The 25,305-nt window shown below is 43.7% G+C and overlaps 1 protein-coding gene across 2 annotated transcripts in view; it reads right to left on the reverse strand.

The window, feature by feature from the left end:
* Positions 1 to 226: 226 nt before the first annotated feature.
* The window catches only part of LPAR1 (lysophosphatidic acid receptor 1), a 69,502-nt gene continuing 44,423 nt past the window's right edge, over positions 227 to 25,305 (reverse strand). For both annotated transcript variants that reach the window (XM_040580469.1, XM_040580470.1), the window contains exon 4: positions 227 to 2,362. In XM_040580469.1, coding sequence (XP_040436403.1) covers positions 2,061 to 2,362 — 302 coding nt within the window. In that variant the 3' untranslated portion in view covers positions 227 to 2,060. The remainder of the gene's footprint in view (positions 2,363 to 25,305) is intronic.

A 25,305-nucleotide genomic window follows, 5' to 3' on the forward strand; every position in this document is an offset into this window, starting at 1 on the left:
TCTCTTTCTCAGTACTGTTATGTGGATAAAAAGCAAATTGACCTTCACATTCACTTGCTCTCAAATAGAGTCAGGAAAAAGAGCTGGTTTGTCCAAAGTAAGTGTGACATTCAATAATTTGGTCAAATGGCAGATAATGTGTTTATCTTCTCTGCCCGCTCCATCTTCCACAGTGTCCACACAAATTTGGCTTGACAGTACAGATGAATTTCAGTTTTACTAAAAGCCATGGCAAAACTTCCAGCTTTATTCAGTGGAGACAGTTGCTGCTCACTTGCTGCTCTTCCCTCCCTCAGTGAGGAACTGCCTTTCCCAGGCTATTTTATGCTTGGAAGCATAAAACCCATACATCTCTTCAAAGCAAGGGATGCTAAAAACTCTGCTGCTTGCTGGGCTGACCCTCCCTCCTCCATTTCCTCCTTGCCCAAATGGGAGAATATTGCCCCTTATATTACATTCCAGGACAGTACTTTGAAGGATACATCTCTATTTTTTTTTGTTTGTTTTTTGTTTGTTTTGTGGTTTTGGTTTTTTGTTTGTTTGTTTTTTTGTTGTTGATATAGAGGCGAATTATGATGAGTAAAATGCCCCCAGGAATTTACTGTTGATATATTTTACATTGTCAGGAGAACACACAGCTTCCCAGTGAAAGGTCCCAAGTTTTTTATTAGCAAGATCCCATGTTTGTTCACATTTACCCCTGTCAAGGAGTTTTGATTAATGTCACTGATTCTTGGTAACGAAGATTCACACAATTGGCATTTCCCTTCAAAACAGCCATGTACAAGAAAAAAATCCGTCTGTTAGGTTAGCTGTTCATAACAATATGCATGTGTGGCTGTTACCTGTAGCATGGTCTATAGGTATACAGACCTATAATATATAGGTCTATATATTGCAAGCATCACTTGCAATAGCTGACTACCTATGTCGTTTTGACCTTACAAAATAGAATTGTACCTTGGTTCTTAGTAGTCCATGGCTTGTAGGATGAAGCATACATCTTTTGAAAGATAGCCTAGAAATGTTTCTCAGTGCAAAAATGCAGCAGCTGTTTGTTTTTTATAATTACAAGAAAAATACCATTAAAACGTATCCATTTTTTTACATTAAAAATCCCTTTGTTTTCCCAACGCCATAAATATATATATTTTAAAATCTATCAACTTGACTGTAGCCCTTTCAGACCTTAGCAATGTGTTGTACTTTAAGAACTTGTCCATGAAAAACTTGGGACCCCTCATGTGTCATACATTGCATACTGCACTTCAAAGAAGAACGTTAAATACCTTGTGACTAGAGTACTGTTTATTTCATAATCTAAACAAACACTGGAATACAGTCTATGCTTTTCTACTTTCCTGACGACTTTACAACAAGGGTTTGTTTTTGGTTTTTTTTACCTAATTAAAACAATCTGCATACACACAGAGCATGCATGCTTTCTAACACCAGTAATGAAGGTAAGAAGAGTCAGTTTCCATCATCTTTCTGTTGCCTGTATTAGAAAAAAAATACTTTTGTTTTTAATGTAGTTATTGCAGAGTGGCTAAGGATATGAAGACTAGAGCACAGTTTTACTCCCTGCACAGAAAATGTTCATCACAAGCATGCTGATGATGATAAATATTACATGTCTATTAAATGATAGGCATACTTTTATCCCCTTTACTCCCTTTTTAAAAAGACTAAGTGGCTACATGTAAATGCAGTGAAGCAGGTATAAGCTTAATTAATCGGAGTTGATTCAGACTGGCACCAAGATGCAGCGAAGTCCGACAAAGTCTCAGTGAGGCTTTCCATGAGCTATCGATGACTTTCACCACAAGGCACCTGCCTTCTGCTTTTTGAAAGCAGAAATCAAAAGCCTTGCAGCTCGGCCAGTCCTGCAGATGGGGTGGACTGCGCCAGTGTGTTGGGCTCCCTGGAAAAGAAGCACTTGTAGTCCATTAGTGTTTGAGAAAACCTTGTGAGTGGGTAACCTTCCCTGGGGCCGTGCTCCCACCCAGCTCTGTGGCATAGCCCGCTGCTCTTTGTCGGCCACGCGGCTGGCTGCGGTTTTACACCACCGAGTGGTCGTTGCTGTGGACACCAGCCAAGATGGTGTGGTTCAGCGAGGATGCCGACCGGTCCGAGCCTTCGGTGGGGCCGTTGGCACTCTCACTGCGCTGGCAGCAGAGGATCTGCTTGAAGGTCGCACTCATCTCCTTGTCCCGATAGGAGTAGATGATGGGGTTCATGGCGGAGTTGAACTCCGCCAGGAGCAGGAAGAACTTTTCATAGGCCAGGACGTTACACTGGGGACAGCAAACATCGAGGAGCAGCAAGACTAATCCTGGGGTCCAGCAGATTATGAAAGCACCTAGGAAGAGAAAGAGAGGACAAAAACCAACAAACCCCACAAATACACTAATGCACCATTACTTGTCAAAACACTAAGAGAACCATCCGACTGGAAGTGACAATAGTTTTCTCTTCCAAGAGTATCATTCCCACACTATTTCTTTGTTGACCTGATGAGAGGGATGTGTTTCAAAGATCTGTAAATGGTTATGGGCAGCACATCAAAAGAGCAAGGCATTCCCCCCACACACACTCACCATCCAAAACTCTGCTTGGCAAATACTTTTGTGTTTAAAGTTGATAATGAGGAACACTTTCCCTTCAGCTAGAGACCTCTGACTAATCAATCTCTTGATCAGGAGAAACAATGCAGTAGTTTACTTCTCAAACTAATAACAACAAAGAAAACCTTTCTGTGAGTGCTGTGACTGAAGCATCAGTAACAGAAAAAGAGTGGTGCAGGCAGCGATTCTCAAGAAAAAGAAAGACTGGGTCTTGTTAATCTATTTCAGCCCCATTATGTAACGGAAAGTCCTAAACACACATCCTTCTTGCACTGAAATGCCGGCCTTCAACAGATCTACTTCTTTTTTTAGGGCTCTATTCACTAGAAATTCAGAGGCTCCTCAGGCTTCAATAGCGTAAATGCCAAAGTGCCTCACACTGATTAAAATGCTTCCCCCTCCTTTCTCTGCTTTGCAAAGCTCTGAGGGGAGCAAAGCCCAGAACAAAATTCAGAGTTCAATACAGAAATGAAATCATATGCCTTGCACTTTATTGGGAGTACTCAGTTAAGCAAAGATGAAAACCCCTTCCAAGGTTATAGATGTTTTAAATATTAGCACTGCTGGGGAAGCCCTTACACACTAGTCATGTCAGAACAAAGACAGTGCTCCTGAGATTTTCCAGGCTGACATGCTTGACTGATGTGGAAACCAAGTCTTATCATCAGTGGGCAGGCTCAGCACAGGCAGCAGCAATAAGGGCTTCCCAGCACTACCTGGCAAGTGCTGTTTTCAGACAGGTTCTCCTGTCACTGTGGTATTTATTTGCTAACACACTGACTTTGTTTTTTTCTGCAGTGATGCTCTCTGCAGGTCTAGCAGCTGACTACAGTCAGCCTCTGGAGCATGCAGACTTTTTGCCGTGCCTGCCAAGAAAGTGCCAAGCTATTTCCAGTTTGGGCAGCAGCGCCTGTAAGCTGTGCAGACACCTTTCTGTTTGGATACCAAACTCACCTAGATCAAACAGAAGAATGTTTTCTGAAGGGCTTTGCAAACATGCGTGGTGTGCTGTGCTACAGACACTGGTTGCCAACCAGGCAACCACACACAGGCTTCCTACGTACCAGAAGACATCCCTATACTGAGCTTGCTCGCAACCGATGGTGCCACAGTGCCACTCAATGCCTATCACTTTGCTGACCAACTAAGACTGCAAAGGGAAAGAAGCTGTTAGGCAAACTGCTGGCTGACAGTACAAAGCACCCATGTCTTTGGCCAAATGACTTTGTTAGGGGCTGGCAGCAATTTTACAGCATAGGGATGAAACTCTCCCACGCCAAGGTGGCATCAAACACAAGAATACACTTCACAGCTTTTGTCTGCAGCTCTTTTAGAATTCTAGCAGTCCTAGAAAAGAGTACTTGAAACCCATACAAAGGACTACAGTCTTTTGTCCCTTCCTTGTACCGGTTCCCAGAAAAGTAGAAAAACGTCACCTCTTTATTTGCAGGATTGTCTGCATTGAAACAGAGGCTGTCCTCTGCATGCAGCAGCTCTGCTGAGCTGGTTTCTGCAGAAACCAAGCTAAACTTCCCAATTCAACCGCTCACTCCTGAAACTGGTGTGTTCAACCTCTTAGCTAGAGAGGCAGTGGTAGACTTTGTTCCAGCTTGAGCATGTATTTTCTTCATTACAGCCTGCCTCAGGAGAACATCAGAGAAGGGAACAGTGCAAGTCTTGGGACCTACAGTTGAGTACCAAAGACGATGACAGCATCCTCACCAGGCCTGTAGCAGAGAAGTCCAATGCGGGAACAATAGAGCTGACAAGAAAGCTCTCACTGCATTGTTCAAAGTTGCAACTGAAAGCTTCCAATTTTTCAACAATTTTTTGGTTTTCTTTTGTTTCTTTTCCCCCAGATCTGTTGTTGAGAATCTGAACATGCCGAACAGAATACGGTGTTGCTATCATTTTTTGGGTATGTTGAAAGCAGCAACAAGAAGAAACAGTACTGTGAGGCAGGTAGGCATTTGCCCTTGGGAAAGCCCCAATTTCTTTGACAAAAGTCCACATGTGGCCCACTGCACTGACACTGGTCTCAGGCAGAGTTTCTGAGCCCTTCCGGGCTCCTCAGTATCTCAGATAGGTCCAATAACCCATATGCTGAGGCTTGACATGACTGCACTTCAAAGTGAACTGTGACTGAGCAAGCAACTAAATGCCCTGTGAAGCTCAATGCTACGCTGAAAAAAGATAAAAACAAAGGGTCGCCTTCCCACACGGCTCTGGAAGAGTATGGAAGTAATTACTCTGCAAGTTGTCACCCTGCTGCTCACACTGGACATGGAGCTGGGTCAATGATGTGCTGGCAGCCAGGGTGTCGAGAGAAGGAGAAACCCACGCTGCCCAGCTCCAGACCTGCCTGGGTAACATGGGCTTTCCTCTGCCCTGGCCCTCAGCCACAGGCCAGGCTGACTTTCCAACCTTTCCTCCATGTGGCAGCAGCAGAGGAGCACACAGCATCCAGGACCTCACCTTTGTGCAAACAGGGCTAGCTTCAAGTCTCTGAACAGACAGCTCATTTGTTATTGGAAACTAAAACCCACTGAAGCCAGCCCCATTCATTCTAGCGGGTTTTGTTTTATTTTAGCCCCTGGGATTTTCCTAGCAAAACTTCCCATCATGCTAATGGCTCCTGCAGCTTATTAAGTGCTTGCAAATGGTGACACAAACAATGCTTTGGGTTTTCTCACTTGTTATGTAACTGTCAGTACCCTGGAAAATACTGGAAAGCATCACTCATGGTAAGGGCATGTTTGAGTTAGGTACTGTGCAAGGAACATAAAAATGTCAGGCTCCTATTACTTCAGATTTAGGAATCATCTGTTAACATTGAATTCTTTCTCTGAAAGGAAACACAAGCTTGGATTTTATTTTTCCTACTTCTTACTTGGAATATTTGTCAAAGTAAAGTGATACTAAGCTAAAAGCTAGGTTAAATTCTCCCCTTTCCAGAAATCTGTTCTGTATTGATTTCACCAAAAATGAAGATCTAAAAATATCACATCTAATAAAACTATGAGATCCAAAAACTTCCTGCTGCCAAATACTGAAAAGCCTTAAGCATACATAAAAATCTTGATGTACTTTTCTGCTCAGGAACAGAACTGAGAGTAGCCTGAAGTAAAGTATGAGTAATTTCCACGTGTACCTTAATATTTTACAAACATGGTCAAAGCAATGATATACAAAGCAGTTCTATTGCATTCAGTGAATTAATTTGCTCATCTTCATGGGTATGTCATTGTTACGCCACGGCAGTAGGAGAGCCCAACATGTACAAATAAAATCCTTGGGTGGCTGAAAAGCACCGTGACCTGGAAAGATAGCACCTTGGGGTGACACCTCCAACCCTGGCAGTCCTTAGAGGTGCTGGCACTGCACAAGGCTGACCAAGCTGTCCAGTTGCAGAAGGAGGAACATCCCTGTGTTGCCTGGCCAAGTTCTGCCCTGCAGGTCTGGCAAGAGGGATGGGTGGGGAAGAAATGGCCATCAGGCTGAAGGGGCAACTGGCTAGCCATGAGACAGGAAAGCTTGAGGGAACCAGAAAAATGCCACTGTACATTTTAAAAAAAGATTTAAGGAGACAAGAGGAGAAGGGCTGATACAGGCCAAACTTTCTGTTGCTGTGTGGTACTTTCATCCATGGCTGAAACTCCAGCTCCTCATGCATACCCTGTCTCGCTGTGCTGTGACAGAAGTCCACCGAGGGCTTTCCAATCACCACAATATGACTTCATCACATCTCCCTGAACCTGGTGCACCAGAGCAAATTGCATTTCCATAGTAGTTGGATGCTTGGGAACTCCTGGGTAAGCATGGCATGGCCTCACAGCAAGATTTGATTGCAAGACAGTAAAAACTGTTGTGGGCAGTAGGCATATGAAACCAACCATGATAGATGACACAAAAATAAGCGAGTAGAAAAATAAAAGAGAAAACTCCAAAACCCAGCAGCAGAAAAGAAACAAGCTACATGAGAATAAGCACTGATGAACTAGTCACTCGTTACTAGGATACCAGACTGGATGGCTACTCACGAAACTTCATGAAACTTCTCATGTTGTTAGCAGGTGAAGCATTTTGTAAGCAGCAACTTTCCCTCCCCGCCCCCCCCCCCCCCCCCCCCCCCCGACAGCCTAAATCTGTGTTTATTCTATGAATGTTTCTTTTCCTCTAACTCACAACAGCAAAAAAGTGTTTCTGCTCCTGCCAAGTCACACACTGCTGTCCCTGGGAGGCTCCAGTGGGATGTGGCTCTTGTCAATGCACACCTATTCTGAAACACCCCTTTTCTCCTGCTTAACCATATTATGTCCCTTTTGTGTGTCCTTTTCTACCCATCTTGATGTTGACCCTGACTTTGCTGTTTTCTGGCACAGCCTTACACCCACCCTGCAAATCCCTTGCAAGAAGAAGTCCATATGGAGGTGAAAAACTATAGAAAGGCCCTCTTGGAGTGAGAGAGGAGAAGGGGGAATAAAGATCTCACTTGTGTTTGCAGTTTTGTAAAGATTACAGAAACTGGGTAAGGCACTACCATATCAAAGACAGAAAAGACCCACTCCAGCTGAACTGCAGGGACATTTATGTTCTGCCACTCTTGCCCACGCACTGTCCTCTCCAAATCCCTTCCTGTTGTCAGGGGCACTTGTGACAGCTGGCTACACCATCTCTTCCACTGGGTTGATGGTGACCTACAGAGGAAAGGACATCGAGCATCACTGCCAGTTACCCACAGGGAGAAGGGTCTTGCTGCACATTCTGCAGGCTGAAAGCAATGCTATGGGGAGATGATTTGTTTTTTTTAACAAAACTATAGCCAAAAAGACCTACAGAAATGCCTGGCAACTTCCATGCCCTGATACAATCCCACCCTCAGCAGGGAAATCCACTTGCTGTGTTAGCTGAGGAGCAAGCTCATCAGCCACAACACAACTGCACTTCTTCATGCCCTAGCCATCTGTAAGCTGTATCAACACCCCTCCTTATCACACTGCATACTGTCTTGTGCATAGCATGAATTGACATAAGTACTGCATGAAACAGTGCTTATTTATAGTTACATATTGTTTTCCCCAGATACAAATATTAAAGAATGAAATCTAAAATGAATGCTGAATAATTATATATGCAAAAGATCCATGAAGATCATTTATCACACTGTAAACATACAGAGTATATGAGTTGTTCTTCTAATTCTAGTCTGACATAATTTTCCCCAATTTTGCCACAATATTACTACAATATTGCTTATAGTTCTAGATGGATGAAAACACAGTTGTTGCTGGTTTTTGTAGTTTCTGCTGAAAATAGTCTATATCGGGGTAAGGTGTGCTTCCACCCATGGAATTTTTATGTGAAAAAATAAAAAGCGGCTACCACATACGGACCAGATTAACAAATGTGAAATAATCCTATGCTGGATTTGGCAAATTCTGCAGAACCTCAGATATACAAGGCTTTTCTCTCCATCCACAGACTCCAAAAGACTAGTGGAAGATGCTAGTGAAAGACAATCCTTGAAAAAGGAGGAGGGCAGCATGCAGCAGGCCAGCAAGAATGGTCTTGTTGGAAAGGGTGCTATCAAAACCCCTTCATTTATTTAAGGAAGCTGTGTGAATTTTGAATTAGTGAGAGATTAGTAGCACACTCCTGCCATTTTTGATTGAGGGCAGGATGCTGCTTTCTCTGACGTGTCTGGGAGACTTGGATGTGATGGCCCCCTTTGGGTTTCAAGCCAAACATTTCTCTGGTGGAACTGTGTATGAAAGGAAAGGTGGATACCTCCAGCAGTGTAAAACAGGAGATGAGAAACAAAACAACACTAAATAACATCTACATGCATATTCATGCAATGGTATCTTGAATATACATCTCATAAGATGATTTGGAGCAAGATGACCCAAGCAAATATGAGAAAATACACAACTATGTGGCATATGGGAGGAGCTGGGTGGTATGAGCTATCAGCTTCTCTTTCACAACACTATACATACCCATCCCTGGGGACCCCTGCTTTAGTCTTCCATGAGCTGAATAGCTCTGAATGTGCAGGTTACAGATAAAATCCAGACATCAGCTTTTCCAAGGACCTGAACTCCACATGAGAAGTTGACAGGTTTGCCAGATTTTTCAGTATACTGCATCCATGGTTTGGACAGGGATTTTTAAATAATCTGTTTCTGCTAGTACTGCATCCATTCTCTGACTTCCTACCTTCTCTACAGCTATATGCACCAGCACATTCCGGTTTCTTCCTGAATCCTGTCTGAGCTTGCAAGTTTGGTCAGGCTTTGCACAAAATAATGGGTGGATCATGTAGAACACAGAAATCTTGCCTTGATCCAAAACCTATTTCCCCTTCCCAGCAGGAATACAGTGCTTGCTTCTAACATGTCTTCACTTTTGAACTCCTGTGCACAGAATTTACTCAGTGTTTAAGGGGTGGCCACCTTTGTCAACAAATCACCCCCTCTCTGAGGATCCTTTCTGCTTCCCTCTCAAACCATTCATCTGGTTTAAAACAAGCTGATAACTTTACATGAATGCTTTCTTGGGGCTCTGCCTGTGCTCTAGCTGGGCTGGGAGGAGCGGCAAGCCTTGCCTACAAGTTAAGTTCCAGTGTATGTTAACATCACCTCATTCTGGGCTTTAATATTTAGTATTTCACCTGTCTCTCAATCTCTTTAATGTTCCTCACCTTCTTTCTTTTCAGAGAAAATAAAGTAAAAAACCTCTTCTTAAATGGACATACATCCTTGACCACAACTGATACTCCTGCTGGCATACAGACTCCTTTGCTACAGGCTGGCCTCTGCTCTCCCTGTTCTCTTCCAGTGCTCACATCATTTCACATTTCACATCACCACACTGCTCTTGACAATTTATCACTGAAACACTGATCTTACAAATTCCTTGGTGAAATCTTCAGGTCAAAGTCTTCCTTTTAAATCAAACACACTTCTGCATCTACACCTGCTGCACACAGGGCCAGCTGAAGACACCCCTGACTCACTGCAGCATTTCACTGGGTGCTGACAACAACCGACAGCCAACAAAATGTGCTGGTAGCACCAGCCGGATGCCTGCCGCCTCTCAGCATGGGGATGCTCAGGTGGAAAAAGCTCGTGGTCAGTACGACTGCATCTACAGCCATTGCACCTCCCCGTTTCTCACGGTGGCTGACACCTTTGGTCTTCCCTTTGTGTTTTGGTTTGCGAGCCCAGACCAGGGTAATGAAGAGCAGGTTTCTCTCAGGAGGACTTGCCAATGGCAGCTGTGGGAGTCCTCGTGAGCTTGCTCCCTGCAGCACTTTGAGCTCGCCACGCCTGAGTGCTTGCTGCCAAGTGTGGGAAGCAGGGTACGCTGACACTTGGCCTCCTGCCTCTTCTTCTGAAGGTCCTATCTGCTGGGTGTCTTTCCACCTGGACCCTGAGTGGCCTTTCCATAGAGCTTGGCACCAGCTGTGGATGTTTCAGATACCACATAGGTCTCCAAGCCGTTGTGTTATCTCTGTAGTATCTGAAGCTTTTGAAGTTTGAAACAGCAACAGACAGAAAAGCCTGGAGAGAACTGATAACAAAACAAAACAAACTGAAGAGAAAATGAGACGTGAGCAGAAGCAAGCAGTCAGAACTGATCTGTTTATTTCATGGGTGCTTATTAAATCCTAGCCCAGGTTAACACTTGCCTGGTGTCATTCTCTGCCTGCTGCTCACAGTCCTGCAAAATGAGTTCGCTGGTCTCTGGCCAGCTGATCCAGCGCCTCCCCAGTATTTGTTGACTGACACGTCTGAAGGAGAGATCAAGTGCTAATGCAAATGGAGGAGACCAGGACTGGTTTTCAACTGACACCTGCAAACCAAAGGCGTTTGAATACCTTCGCCTCTCAAACTTATGCTTGTTGTGGTTTTAAAGAACACATCGCAAAGGCAGCACGTGCAAACCACTTTCCAAAAAGAAAGCAAAAGCTTTGGCCCGTGGCAATTTATCCACGTGCATTTGAATCCCTCAAATCAAAAAGTGTTAAAGGAAAACAGAATTCACCACTGATCTAGTGACGGCAGGAGAGAGACAGTGGTCCCTTCACCACTCCCTGCAAAAGAAGAAATGAAGCCTTTTATCTATAAAAAGCATTTTAGACAAAAACAGGAAGTCATTAAACACCAATGGTCAGGATTCCAACTGATTTCTAAATTCATAAAGATATGTGAAGCTAATCTCTGAATAAAAGCCTGGCTGTTGCCAAAGCAATCTGAGTATTTATCTCTGTGTAAAGACAAACAGTAGTCCCTGTGGAGTTTTGCTGTTGCCAAAAACCTGACATATGGAGGAAATTTTAGTGTCTTTTTCAGCTTTCAGCCGTTCTAGACGAGCCTTTATTCTCTGTTGTGGACACAAACACTCCTACAGTCCCAAATCAGTGGCAGTAGCTTGGCTGGAAAAGGAACACAAAAGCCCATCTGATAAGAGGCTCCTGAGGCTCCTGGTCACTGCGACACAGGACAAAGAAAAGCAGGCAACCGATGTCTGGGGAGAATTAGAAGCAAGAAACTGCCTTTCAGTCCATTTCTGGCAACCTACCTGCATCCCCTAGCCCAAACTCAGCCAGGATCCTCTTTGTGGGCACCGATTGCGCAGGGTCATAACTGGGGGTGCCAGGTGGGTGCCAGACCCATGCCTGAACAGCAAGAAGACCCTGTCCTAGGAGTCTGGTGAGGCCTTCAGGTCCTGGATGCGGGGTAGCTGGAGGTGGCCAGGTCTGGCGGCGATGCGGTGTGTAGACAAACAGGCCTAGGCAAGCACGACGGCTGGCCGCAAGAGGTCATCTGAGGCGGGAGCGGGACGGCTGGCACCCTGCAGGCAGGGCTCACAAACTAGGGACTGTTCCGCCCGTCTCCGCAAGGTATATTTAGCGCGCCTGGGACTTGGGTGTTTCCCCACTTCTCTAGTACCTGCAGTTTTCAATCACAGAAAAATCATTCACAGCCATGATGAAAAAAACCCTGTCTTTGCCCGCTTTTCCTCTGGAAATCCATGCACCGCCTGCGGTGCTCTGGTGCTTTCCCATGGACGGTCACAATGCTACACTCAAACAATACAGTTTGTTTAGCAGATTTCAAACAACTCTGGTACAAGAGATTGTTTAATTGTATTTTCTTTTGTTGTTGAGGGCATTAAGTGTTACTGATAATATGTTTGGATAAGCTCCAGTTGCAACACAAGTTTCCAAATGAAGCATGGGTGGATGCAATTTAATATGTAAAGGACTGCTTTGATTCTTACATAAGATGAAACTAATAATATTAGAAGAAAAATATTAGCCTCTATCTGCTTCCTTAATAGCAATGAAATTTGTTTCTCCCATGCGAGTACCAGACTATGAACAGGAGAAAGGGTTACAAAGAGGTAGAGATACTTAAAATGACTGTTATGTTCCAACTCTACCTCAACTACAATAAAACTGCGTGTGCTTTTATTTTTGCATAGACATACGACAATTTATCTGTTTATAGCTAGCTGGTTAAGCTGTGGTAGACACCCCTTGAAGGAACTGCATCAAGACCAGTTACACAAAACAGTTTAAAGAATCAGAATCCACCGGTGGCAGTGCTCCTCTGGCAAAATGAAGCACACGAGCTCCGGGGTGCAGTGGACAACAGGGGAAAACCCCTCTGAGTTAAAGGGATGTCACTCCAGAATAAACCTTCTGGAAAATCAATCTGTCTTTTGGATATGTTAGGATAGCCTCCTCCTCAAAAAGACCTACTCCTCATCTGAGTAGATGAAAAGACTGCCTTAAAGCAGCAGCAGTGTTGGACAGGCTGTACACAAACTGCAGCACTACCGTAAGTCACCTGCACACCTCTGCACTGAAGCAGCGTCTGGGTCATACAGATATTACTCAGGTTATCAGACTACCAGTAAGGTGTCTACAAATGGCAATGATAAAACAGAGGGATAGCAGACAGATATGGCATAACACTTCACGAGAGAAGCACTGAGTAAAACGAACCACCCAAATTTTTCTTCTGGTAAGTAAATTCTGACAGCTTATCAGAAGGGTGAATTCCAGGTTTTAGCACTTAATTCCATATGTACTTGTTTAAACCTGTCTCGATGAGGCTGACAGCTTGGGTAGAAAATGCAGCTTGTGGTCTATATTTCTACAGGAAGGTGAGATATGATTTAAAGGGATGCAGCTACCTCTTGGTTCTCACAGATACTTCTGAATTCCCTTGGAACATCTCATTTTCCCTGTCTGGACAAGATGTCATCATAGTGTAACTTAAGTCTTAGGCGAGAATGGAAGATGAGTATTTTATCAACTACATTGAAGCCAGCCTCTGGCTTTTCTTTCATATTCAAAATCTGGATTCTCTTTCATATCAGGCAGAAAGGAGCAATGCAGTTGGGTACAGCAGGTACTTTTTTCCCTGTCAGAAGGGTGTTTACTGTCCTGCAGCATATAATTTTACTGTGGTAATGAAAGTATTTCTCATACTTAAAATGGGAAATACAGCGAAACAAGTCTGGAAATGTTTCATTGCTGATGGTAGATGTCTGGATTCCAGTGGCAGCTTTTCTGTGCTTTCCTTTGTATTTAGCATTACAGAATCTATATTGATTTAAAGTCTTCAGGCAAACACAGAAGACAGCACTGACAAAGTTTAGCCTTTATTTCAACTCAGCTTCAAGAATCACACTGCCAAACAACGCATTACTGCGGGAAAAAAAGAGTGTGTACGCAGCTAGCCCCCCTCTCTCACCAGTACACAGTTGTGGAAAATCCTGGGAACACAGCTATTTGGGGAGAGATGCTTTGCACAGTTCCATGCCATTAGGTCAGGACAAAGCAAGGGAAAAATTTAGAATGCATTAGACACCTCCATCACTACTAGTGAGGGAACCCCAGTCTGATCCACCTAAAGAGTTAGCCGTTAAAACTGCTTCTGGGTTAGGTGAGTGACATATCCTCTCACCACGACTGAGTTTTCACAGACTCCACATATTTATCTGAGATGTGAGTTTGATTCAGCATACTGAACTAAGCTAGTGTTTCAGTTGGTTTTCAGGAGCAGCGCTTTACCTTTGGCAGTCTGCTCTCCTGTGCTATATTTAACCCCTGCTATACAAAGTATGGCACCTAGAAGTGTCCAAGAATAGCGCTTGCCTTTCAGCTACTGTGTTAGCACCACATCCTGCGTCACTGTGGCTTAAAGATTTCTATATAAATAGCCTCTGAAACCACAAAAAGAAGCACTATCACACTATTTTGAAGGTTGCTCAATCTGCATGTTTCTGAGGATGTGACTCCTTCGACCTCTGGCACACAGTCTGCTCCGGTGTCCCCATAAAAGACCGTAGATTTTGGCTATGATAAAAAGGAACAATAACGATGAAGGGAAAAAAAAAAAAAAAAAAGCGGTCTTCTCTTTCAGCTCACTTACTCCCACCTACTCATGAAAGAGCAATTTATTGCAGCAGAATACTAAGCTACTTTCAACACCAAAACTGGGCTGATTCCCAGCCACCTCCATTTCTTTCAGGGGTGCCCACAAGAAGTGCCAGACAAAGGTCATTTAAATCCAGCCCTTATCTACCAAGTGAGGAAGGAAGAGGTGTCAACACTGCTGCTTTCTCTCTAGCATGCCTGGACCCCAGCTCGGCTTTGTCCTGGGTCTTCTCCTGCTGGGCACGGAAAAAGCTCTGTTCCCACCGAACTCTTGGCCTCTCTTTTCTAAGGTTACCTGTCTCCAGACTAAAGGGTGAAACCACCTCATCCCTTAGGAAGACACAGAGAAGGCAAGCTGCTGCCAGGGCAGAGCTCATGGCTGTGCTCCCCCACAGACATGCCGGGGAGCGTGCTGCTTCGGCAGGGCAAGATCTTGAAAATTCTTCCCTTTTAGCACTCTCTGCTTGCCAGGGACTTCAATCCTCAGGGGATAAGGGATTTAAAGACTATTCAATGTAAAATCTTTGGCAGTTGTAAATGACACCATCTAGTATTTTCAAAATACAAGACATTTATCTGAGATGCAAACCGAGTGGATTTGGTAATAATTCACCTCACCATTATATGTGCAGGACAGTACTTTTTAAAATAACCACTAACAACAGCTCCATCAGATGCAGCACATCAGCTAAGTACAATGCAGGCCACACCAATGGCTGCCAGAAGAAGAAGATACCTGTTGAAAGCGTTTGTTTCGCACTTGGAAAGCCTGAGACTGCATGCAGAGAATGATAAAGCAGTGGCATCCAAAAAGCAAGCCTCATTTTTTATCCACGCTCTGATGGCCCTTAGATCTGTCTAATCCCCACCGATTGATCCCATATGCTGTGCCCACTGGCCACATCTGCACGGCATGCTGCTCTGATTCGTCAGTGAGAGTAGGTTCTAGATGCAGGTTTGGGATGTCTGCTCAAAGAAAGGGGACAGCATACAAGCAGGGAGCCAGCCATCAAAGAAATCATAACTCCACTGACTTCCAGAAGCAGTTGTAAAAACAAACAGTTGCAAATGGTACAGCTGCACTGAAAGCAGGACTCCAAAAGAAAAACAAAGGCTCCTCCGTACTCTCTGTGGAAAACCACAAGAACTTTCTGCAAGTTTATCAGCCCTTAAAAGAAGGTCTTAGTATGTCTAAGCCATCTACTGTAGTGCATCTTTCTGTTTTAAACAATGCTGGGTTGCAACCATGGATACAGGTTGCAAAATAGAAAACCTAACTAGCATAACATCAGCTGTAGTTCCCCAATGAAAGAAGAGCTGAAGGACCAAGACTGCTACCAAATCATAAAGGCAGTTTCCAGCTGGATTACCTTCAGCATCTTGCACAGGTCTGCAGCTCAGCTATGGGGCTGAGAAGGCAGTAAATTGATGGGCTAGCAAAAGGGATGAGACAGGGCCATGCTGATTAAAAATACACCTCCTCAGATCACTGCTGCCAGCTTCTGAATTGCTCCATGTTAAAAAAAAAAAACCCTACAGCACCAAGGAGACAGGTTCTGCTCACTGGCATTGCTCGATGGTACCAGCATGTGTCCAGGAGGTGAAACCTGGGGACACAGGAAATACGTTTTATTGCAGTGTGAACTAATCAAAGCACTACATTGAACACTCCTTCTCCAGGACACACTCAAAATAGTGCTTGCATGACCATTCAGATTGTTTCATTCAGCACTGCTCACAGGAGTTGAAGTCAGATTATTTTGGGACAGACACACCAATAGATGAATTCACAAGATTTCTGCAGTTGTTTTTGTAGCAGTTGTTTGTGGGCTTGCACCTAAAGCAAATGGGAAGCTGCAGGAGATAAACTGAGACCTTTGAGGCAAAAGGCCCTCCACTGAGGAATTTTTGGATTAAAAAAAAGGCAGAAAGGGCAATTAGTACATTGTAAGCAGATTGGTTGCAAAATCCTATTCAGCAAAGTAACTGGTTCTAAGAAGTACCTCTGCTGCTTTAAATGAAATGCACAGCTTTTTTTTTTTTTTTTCTTCAAAAAAGAATAAACCCCAACAACTTAGCAACAGACTGAAGGAAGCAAATCATACCTAACCTCATTTTCTTTTAAAATATCTTAACAAAGAAGGAATATTGAGGGAAACTCCCAACACAGCAGCAGTGTGTTGGGGGGCACATAAAGGAGAAGCCCTGATACAAACTCAGATCAACCTTTGCTGGACTTCATTTAAAGCTCCCGGTGATAGTTGCTGGCTTCTCGCCATTTTTCTGCAGAGCTCAGAGCAGCGGCCATAAGCAAAGCCAGGCTCGCAAAATTAGGGATGAATGCAGCAAAGCAGCGATGCCATTTCAGTGATGTAGGAAAAGCTCATGCCTCCAGCTGCTTGTCTTTAATAGGCAGGCTTTGTAGCCTCGGGATTGATCACAGCTGTGACTCAAATAACAAAAAGCCAAACCAAGCAACACAACAAGCTTCAGATCTGCTGGGTTCTTGCTAGCTGTTCTGCAAACCGAGAGGAGGAGAACGGCACAGATTTTCTGTCTTTGATACCTTCTTGGAGAGACAAGTGACAAAAGATGAGTGCACTTGTTCCTCCTCAAAATTAATGAGCAATCAGCTTCCTTAGTCACCTGGTGACACCTGAAGTGTTTTTACTGGCACCAGTGCTCTATCTGCTGTCCTGCCATCTGAACCCTAATATGGTAACCGCATTCATTAATGCGCTATCTTTGTGTGTGAGAATACAAGGCTGGGAATGGGATAATGACCAGGAAGGTTTTCCAGACTAACCTACTGCAAGTTTGATGATTCCATAGTACTTCCAGCATGTATTTTTCTGAAAACACTCACTATTTATATTTATTGTTCACTACTCTGCCTTAAACAGCATTTATCAGAGAAGGCTGGAAGCACATTTCACCAGCTGTAATACTTTTAAGGATGCAGTCTTGGTGTATGCAATGAGGCTGAACATGGCTATAGGCGCATGACAGGTAACGTGGTCTGGGCAGGACAGTCTTTGCTCCTTGTTCATTTCATCAGCTTTTGGCTGACCTCAGGTCTGAAGCCGACTGAGTGCTTTGCAGAGCCTGCGGTGTCGGGATCCCTTCGGAGCCACCTGGGTCGGTGAGCTCTGTGTGCTGGTGCACAAGATGTCCTTCCTGGTTGTGACTCAGCCGCCCTCCTCCCTTACTGACATGGCTTACCTGCAGAGTGTGCGCTCCTCACGCCTGACCCACCGCCGGAGAAGCCCGAACCAGTGCCTGACCATGGGGGTTTTGCAAAACCCAAGCTGTGCGTGACTGGGGAGGGGAATGGGTGAGAACAGGGAGGTGGCAGCAGCACTGCTGGACACTGTTGCCCTCTTACCCTCCCCAAAACCAGGAGGGATTTTCCCTAGCAGGCCATAAACAGTGTCACTCTTTCACAGACAGTGCTGGCTCTTTTTTTCCCCCTCCAAACTGGCCGGGGATCCCTCGAGATCAAACCCTGCCACTGTTGCTTATCACTGTGACTGTCCTCTGGCATCGATGCTTTCTATGCTACTGCATAATAATACATTCAATTATATATTTAATAATATATTTATATTTAATTTAGAATAAATTATCTATAATATAAAAAATATATATAATATAGAGTTTAATAACATAATTATAATAATCATTATGCGATACATGATAATATGATTTGTTATATAAGAATATAATATAATAAACTAGTACAGTTACTATACTATTGGCTATACCTTACAGTCACAAAAGGAAGAAAAAAAAAGGCTCAAAAAATGGTGTCTGCACCTGATCTACAGCCTGGAAGTTCCTTATCTCCTCCTTATTCTTCATCACAGAATAATGATTCATCAGAGTTACTTTGGGCAGGAGTTCAGGGTTGATGGGAGAGGGTTGAACTGCAGACATTTCTTAGGGTTCAGTTGTGGTTGTCAAATACTGCTGCTAGCAGCAGGTCTGAGCTGGAACGTTACTTCAATGCAAGCATTTTGAGTGGAAAATTCATTCATTCGCAGTAGATGGTGCAGGGCGCAGGCAAAGGCAAACACATCAAAAGCAACAAAATGAGTTTGTTCACAAAATGTAGTACACACTGTCCGAAGGCTTTTTGATACTGAGATAACTACATACAGTACAATGGGCGCAAGGAAAGGGAAAGGCGGAGGAAGTATGCCAATGCCTGTGAGAGTGCTGCATATTGCTGCAACAGACAGGTGTAGACATTGACAGATACAATTTAAAACTTAATCTTTTCCCCAGAAATGTTCTATCGAGACATGTAAAAAAGATGAGAAGCGGCAACCCCAAAAGTTGTTAACAGCAGAAGAGGGCCATATGACCTGCTACCTCTCCATCCTTCTCCCTAGGTGTGCTTTCTGAATTTTGTGACACTACGAAAGTTGTCCCATCAAGCCAGCATCACAAGAGCATGAGCTGTCTCCTTCCTGTGCTGAATAGCTGAGACCACAAACTTGCTGATGAAATCCTTTCCTGCCACAATTCTTAGGTGATTTTTCGGGGAACATTCATACTTAAAGCAACTTGCAACACACTAAGCAGGGAGAAGGAAAAGAGTGTGAATTACGGAACAGTACTGATGTCTCTCTGGCTCATTTACCACTGCCTGGCTTTTCAAAAGCATGTTGTTACCACAGTTTTAGAAATTATTTAATGCCACTGTGGCATTGTGTTTGTGTTGCCTGGCTTCAAGCACAGCTAATTCTTTTGTTTTTGTTTTTGTTTTTTTGTTTGTTTTGAGGAGTGGTGAAAACAAAAATACTGGCACACCTCCATGCCAAGGGAAGTGATGGGACTCTTTGGGAGTCCTTGCTGGAAGGACCAGGAGAAGGAGCCAGAGCAGCCTCCACTTTTTGGCTTCCTCAGAGAAAAAGGCCAAACAGTTCACAGTGGTCCCCCAGGGAGAGTCATGGCCACCCTCTATAATGCTCCCTGGCATCACGGCACGGCCAGTGAGCCAAAACCCTCACTCACTGGAGGCGCCCCCAAGCCCCAACACAAACTCTCTACCCCAGCCATTTGTTGGCATTCAGAGACAACTGCTATGACTAGAATTTGAGGGTTCGTCTCAAATTGTGCAGACCCACCACCTGTGCCATCACAAAAAGTGCAGGCCCATCACCTGTGTCAGTTTTTGTTTTTTTTTCTCAAGCATCTGTATAATTCTGGGAAAGGACACAACTGGAGGCAGTTCCTGCCAATGCATCACATGCAGACCAAAGGAACATTTACCAGCTCTTGAGAGCTCATCAGCTCTAAGCAAGTCCTGGAGCCAGAGCTGACACTGCCACAAAGGGGGCAGTGGTGCTTGCAGAAATGAAGGATCCCCTGGAAAAACCTCACACCAAGGGCACAAATTGCAGTATGCGTATATGCCCTTTAATCTCAAATGATGAAAATAATCTAATATCACCCAAATGAATAAACAGTTCATACATGAAGTGAGCTAACAAATAATTAAATATTTCCAGATGTTTCTGTTACTGGTATCTCTCATGCTGGTTCAGGAAGTTTCCAAACCTATTGCTAGTCTAGCAACTCTTCTCTCACAGCTCTTTAAAATGCTGGCAATGTGCCTGTCTTTTCCAAGCACTTTGTGTTTTATTTTCCTGGGGCATGAAAGATAGAGGTATTTAGACAAAGAAAATATACTTCCAAGCTTCCAAGCATGTGGACTTTTTTTTTTTTTTTTTTTCCCGCTTTTGATAGTGGTCAGTCCATGTCATGGAAGTGGAGGAGATGGTTTCAAGATGTGGCAACATACATCTCTTATTATCGCAGATTTCAGCACACAGAGAAATCCATCATATCACACTATTGCAAAACGCTGTCTGCAAAATTGCATATGTGCAGCTTTACAGGCAATTATGTCAGGACACTAGTACCTTTTCTACGCACTGTGCTAAGACTACTTTCTTAACAATAAAACCCCTTAACTCTTTAAAACAGTATCAGAAGCCTTCTGCTTGGGCTGACTTTTTTTGTTTGTTGTGGTTTCTTTCTTACATACATCTGAAGAGATGCTCAATGAAATTGCTCCACCCAACAGACTTTTCTCTTTCCTGTTTGAAAGCAACTGCAACAAAAAGAGGCAGTGAACTTAAACTTCAAATGAAAAGATGGGGGTCAAAGCTTCTCTGATAAAATCTCTAGCAAGTATAACATTTTCTTTAGTAATTTTTATTATTTTGGAGGAGATCGGCACTCCACAATGCAATACGCAATGGAGACATCCCATAGCTCACACTTTGCAAGATTCCCTCTACTGTACGAATCAAGGGTAACTCATGATAGTTAGCCTGTGGATGCAGGAGAACACTCTTAAAAGTTTTGGGAGAAAAGCGCATCGTTTTAAAGCAAAGTGCATAACGTACAAAGCTTATGGAGGATCACAGTCATGAATTTAAATGAATTTCATCATTTTTTAAGGTCAAGGTCAGGTTTTAAAATCTGGTTCAAGTTCCTGCTAAGATTTCAGCAACGTTTTTGGTGAAATCCTGGTGTTAACACAGCCAAATGCAGAGCTAGTGCTTCACCCAGCTCTGGGTCCAGCTCTTTCTGCTTATTTTAAATGGAGGAGGTGTTAGAAATTTGAGGCACTGTCATATGCACTGTATCCTGGAAAACTGCTAAGCTGGTGGCTGAACATCCCTCCCAAAGGGAAATACTCAAGCAGGCACAAATTTCTGATCAAGCCTTGACTGGTTGTTATCTCTGTGCAATCTACTTTTTCAATTACTGATGCTCTGTCAGGTCCTTAGCTTAGGAACTGGAAGTATGTGACAACTAGGTTAAAATATTTTTTTATTTTTTTTAAAAGTACCTTTTTGGTGTCAAGTTTCCCAGAGCACTAAGGAGGGGTTATAGTCTTCCTAGAACAAGCAGAATTTGGGGAAGCCTGGAAAAAAACGTATCCCTACACTACAAACCGCTGCCGTGCAGGAGGGCATGCCCCAGTCCTGCTCAGTTTCTGTGGGCTCTGCTGGACCAAAAAAGCCCCCCCAGATCTCAGCAGCAACAGTAAAATAGCCTGTGCCAGCAGTGGCCAAGGGCAGCAGACTCTGTTGCACCCTGGTGCTCTGCTCCCTGGGGAGCAAATGCCTGCCAAGCCAGCTCTGCAAGCTAGGTACTCGATACTCCTCCCGCTGAGGTAGTTGTCTCTCAGTCAGAGATAAATCAACAAGGGGGCTCAATGATGAATATTTAATTGTACTATTTCCTAAACTTTCCAAGGAAAAAAACCACAACCTTTAAGTTTCATATCCAAAATTAATGGGGTATCTTTACTTATTTATTTGTTTTTAATTCTTAGCAACTCCAAGTTTCTAGATGATTCAGAATTTCTTGGGAATGTAAGCAACTTGCAGATGGGCTGCAGGGTATGAAACAGGCAATTTCAGCAAAACCAAAAAAATCCCACCTGAAACATTAAAAAAACTAGACAAAAAAATTAGATAATTTGTCAAAAGTGTAGTGAATTAAGAGCTCCCTGTTAATTAAACCATGCATGCCTGTAAAATCAACGTCCATATCCATAAAAGAAGTGTAAGAGGTTAAATCTTCAATGCATGTCGCTAATAACATACGCTTCAATTTTTTTTTAATGTACACTGAAAAAAACAAAGTATTGTCACTGGCAGGGTGAAAAAATGCATCAAATGCTTCTTCCATTTCACAGCCTCATTGCAAAAACTCAGGGAAACTCTTCTTAGAGTAGTAAATCTCTACACACTGGATATTTACACCTATGACAATGGTTTCCTGTAAAGCATCTATACTTTGTTTCCTAGAAATAGGGCTGGAACCATTTTTCTCCACCGTGCCACAAGGCAAGGCAGCCTGGCAGCCCAGTGCAGCTCAGAGGCACCTGAGATGGGGCTACCAGTGCTGTGGGACAGGGTGGTCCAGGCTGTGATGGCCCCACAACATCCTCCCACAGCTCATGTTCCTGTGTACCATCCTGGTGGCTGGGCTGGCTCCCAGAGGTGCTGTTCCTGCCTGCCAGCTGAACGGGGCAAGGCTACAGAAATAAAGTTATAAATAACAAAAGGGAGTGGAGAGATGGGAACAGCAGGAGGGCAGGTGAAGAATTAAAGAAATATAAATAAAAGGGAAAATCTCACAGGAAGCCGCATCAATCACTAGTGTGTTGTCTGGAATGTGCTTAAAAGGTCACATTTTTTGAGTGCATATGGCTTTATAAACAACTCTTATGCTTACTTGGTGGGGCAACTGGGGCCAGTGCTGCATATCTGAAAAACTTCCACTCTTTAACACCTCCCACAGCAGCACATGGGTATTTGACAGATTAACAGACTGAAAGCTGAAGTGTTCATCGAAAGAATGCTACGTTAATTATTTCCAGTTAATTAGTTTTCTTTGTTGGGTTATTTAAATTGACCCCTCCTCCCTCTAGACTGAACCAAGCCAAGGTTTTCTGCTGGAAAGAACTCAGCGGAACTCATTTCATGCAGAAGACTGGCTAAACAGCCAAGGATTGGATCCTGACTGTCCTCAGTAAAGGACCATTTTTAATCCTCATGGTCTACAGAAGCTGTATAAGTCTACTAACCAACAAGCATTCTTTTTACTTTTTTTTTTCCCTTCCTTTTTTTTTTTTTTTAAACAATAGGAAGGACGTAACACACTTTGATATTACTCTCTCCTTGTTGAAGGAAAGCAAATCCAAAACGCAACTGGGAGGCACAGCCCATCCACGAGGCTGAGCATCAGGCAGCAAGCAAGCAGCAAGTGATGATGCCTCGGCATCCAGAACCCCTACACATACGTCTCACAACATTGCTTCCACCTAGGGAAAAGACTTTCTGGGAATCGGGTTGCAAAATGTAAAAATGCAGAACAGGGACATAAAGAGTGATGCTAAGGGGGCTGAGCAGGCAAGGGAGTTTTTGCAGGTGGCCTTTCTGTGTACCTCCCATCCCTGTGGGGCAGACTCAAGCACCCTCCCTGGGGATGGGAATGGTGAGGGCAGAAGCCGCTGACTGAAACCTATGGAGAAGTGACTGAAACCAGCTGCTGGATTAACAGCTCTCTCGGGGAGTCTCTTTATCTTCTGTCCTCACCTGGGGCTGGTAGGCTTTTTCAAGTGATCTCATTAAGCCCTTAGTGTGCCTGAGAAAGAAAAAGGAAGGAACCCCCAGATCTTAATGTTTTCATAGCTAAATCCTGCAGACCACCCTATATTCTGGCACCAGAACAAAAGCAGAGGAACAGAAAAGCCAATTTTCTTCATTTCCCATTTCTCTATATTGTATTAGCAATCACTTATATTGAAATCATAATAACAAAAAATGTGGTCTCTTTAAGGAACAATTAATACATTCCACTGGTGTATACTACAAAAGGTACTTCCAAAAGATGTATTGTTTAAATAAATTAATAAATCTTCATGGAGAACTCATAAAAGTTCCAAAACCCATGCCAAGCATTATTAGAAATGCCAGTTCCTTCTGTATTTCACGATGTACCCAGTGGATCAGCTTCAGCAACCGAGGTACCGCATCTCTTCCACTCTCATCTAACAGTGACAGTTACCTCCTTTTCTCTAATATAAATTATTGACTCATCAGCTTCAGAACAGGAATTTTAGTCCGCACACTTAATTGGGAAATGATTCTTCAGTTTCCTAAATGCCACAGCATACAGGAAAAAAAATTAAAAAAATAAAGGGAAAAAAAAGTAATCATCATGCAACTACAAGCTTCAGATTAACCATATCAGTAGTCAACCTCTTAAACAAAATACAACACAAATTAAAATTCTACCAATTTACCTATTCATCTTGCCTGAATGTAAGTCTTTCCTTCATGTTACTGTCAACCTCACAGATTTTTATTTTTTTTCAAACGTTTAGATCAGGGGTCCTCTCAAACTATGGCCCGCGGGCTGGATACAGCCCCCGGTATTTACAGACCCCCCCGCCCCCCCGCCCTGCCCGGGGCTGGGGTGGGAAACCAAGCAGCCGCAGATGGCTGCTTGCCACTGCATCCGCGCCGGCCCCTGGTTAAACAGTTTGAGGACCCCTGATTTAGAGCTTGTGCACCACCCCACGACACCCACCCTGCACATTAAGATGCGACACCCTTTCAGTAACCCACCGGCATCTGTGTGGCTTTTAGCAGTACAACCTATGTTTCAGGTGATTTGTGGCAAGTCAGGTTGAAGACCCAATGACCAACACTCGCACCTGCAACTGCGATTAACTTTAAACATTTCAATTGTGTCTAGTGCAGTCACCACATGGAGAGTGTGCCTTTCAAATGGCACATGCCTGAGAGCCTATAGCAGAACAGTAACTGACCAAGCAAGCCTTTTGTTATTCTGAAGTTACATAAAACCTCTCAATATACAGCTGACAAATCATACACTTGAAGCAAAGCAACAGATACGAAAACCGGAGGCTTAACTGTGACCCATCTAAAATGTAGACCACGCCCTCTCCATCTCCTTCAAAGGCAGAAAAAATGACAGAAATTTCTCAGTCTCAGATGGAGGATGAGACTGAAACACTTGGGGATGTCAGCAGGACCACAAGATACCACCTTCACCTCTTGCCTTAAGGTAGAAGAATAGCCCGTGGTCCCCTCAGATGCACTCTACCATATCCAAGGAGCAGAAAGAGCAAAGTTACAAAGTTGGACACTGTTAATATGTGTTTGGAAAGCTCAGAAGGTGATGAGAACTCAAAGAAACATAGCAGTTGCTTTTGTGTGCAGCAGTATGTAAATGAGAGCGTTGCTGTGGAGGCGAGACTGGATAACACCAGTAGGAAATCCAGACAGAGCAAACGCTTTTTGATTCAGATATTGAAGACCCAGGTATCTTTCTGTGTTGACATCACTTCAGAAATCACCCATGGTAATCTAAAAATCCACTACATTTTACAGGGTGGAAAGGCAGTCCTCTTCATATTATTTGGCTTCCATGCAAACCTTACAGTTTATTTTGCCTGGGCACATGGCATGGCAAAGGCAAGGGATCTCCTTGGAAAAGGAACTGGTCAGCACTGAAATCCATTTGACTATTTGCCTCCAGAGGAGGAACCAGAACATGCTGTGCCCTGCTGATGTGACTTTGAACATCAGGCATTAGCAAACGTGCTTTGCAGGTCTGCCAGCTCAAGACAAACAATCTTCTATTGCAAATTTCTATTTT

The sequence above is a fragment of the Falco naumanni genome, chromosome Z (genome assembly GCF_017639655.2).
Source record: "Falco naumanni isolate bFalNau1 chromosome Z, bFalNau1.pat, whole genome shotgun sequence".
NCBI lineage: Eukaryota > Metazoa > Chordata > Aves > Falconiformes > Falconidae > Falco > Falco naumanni.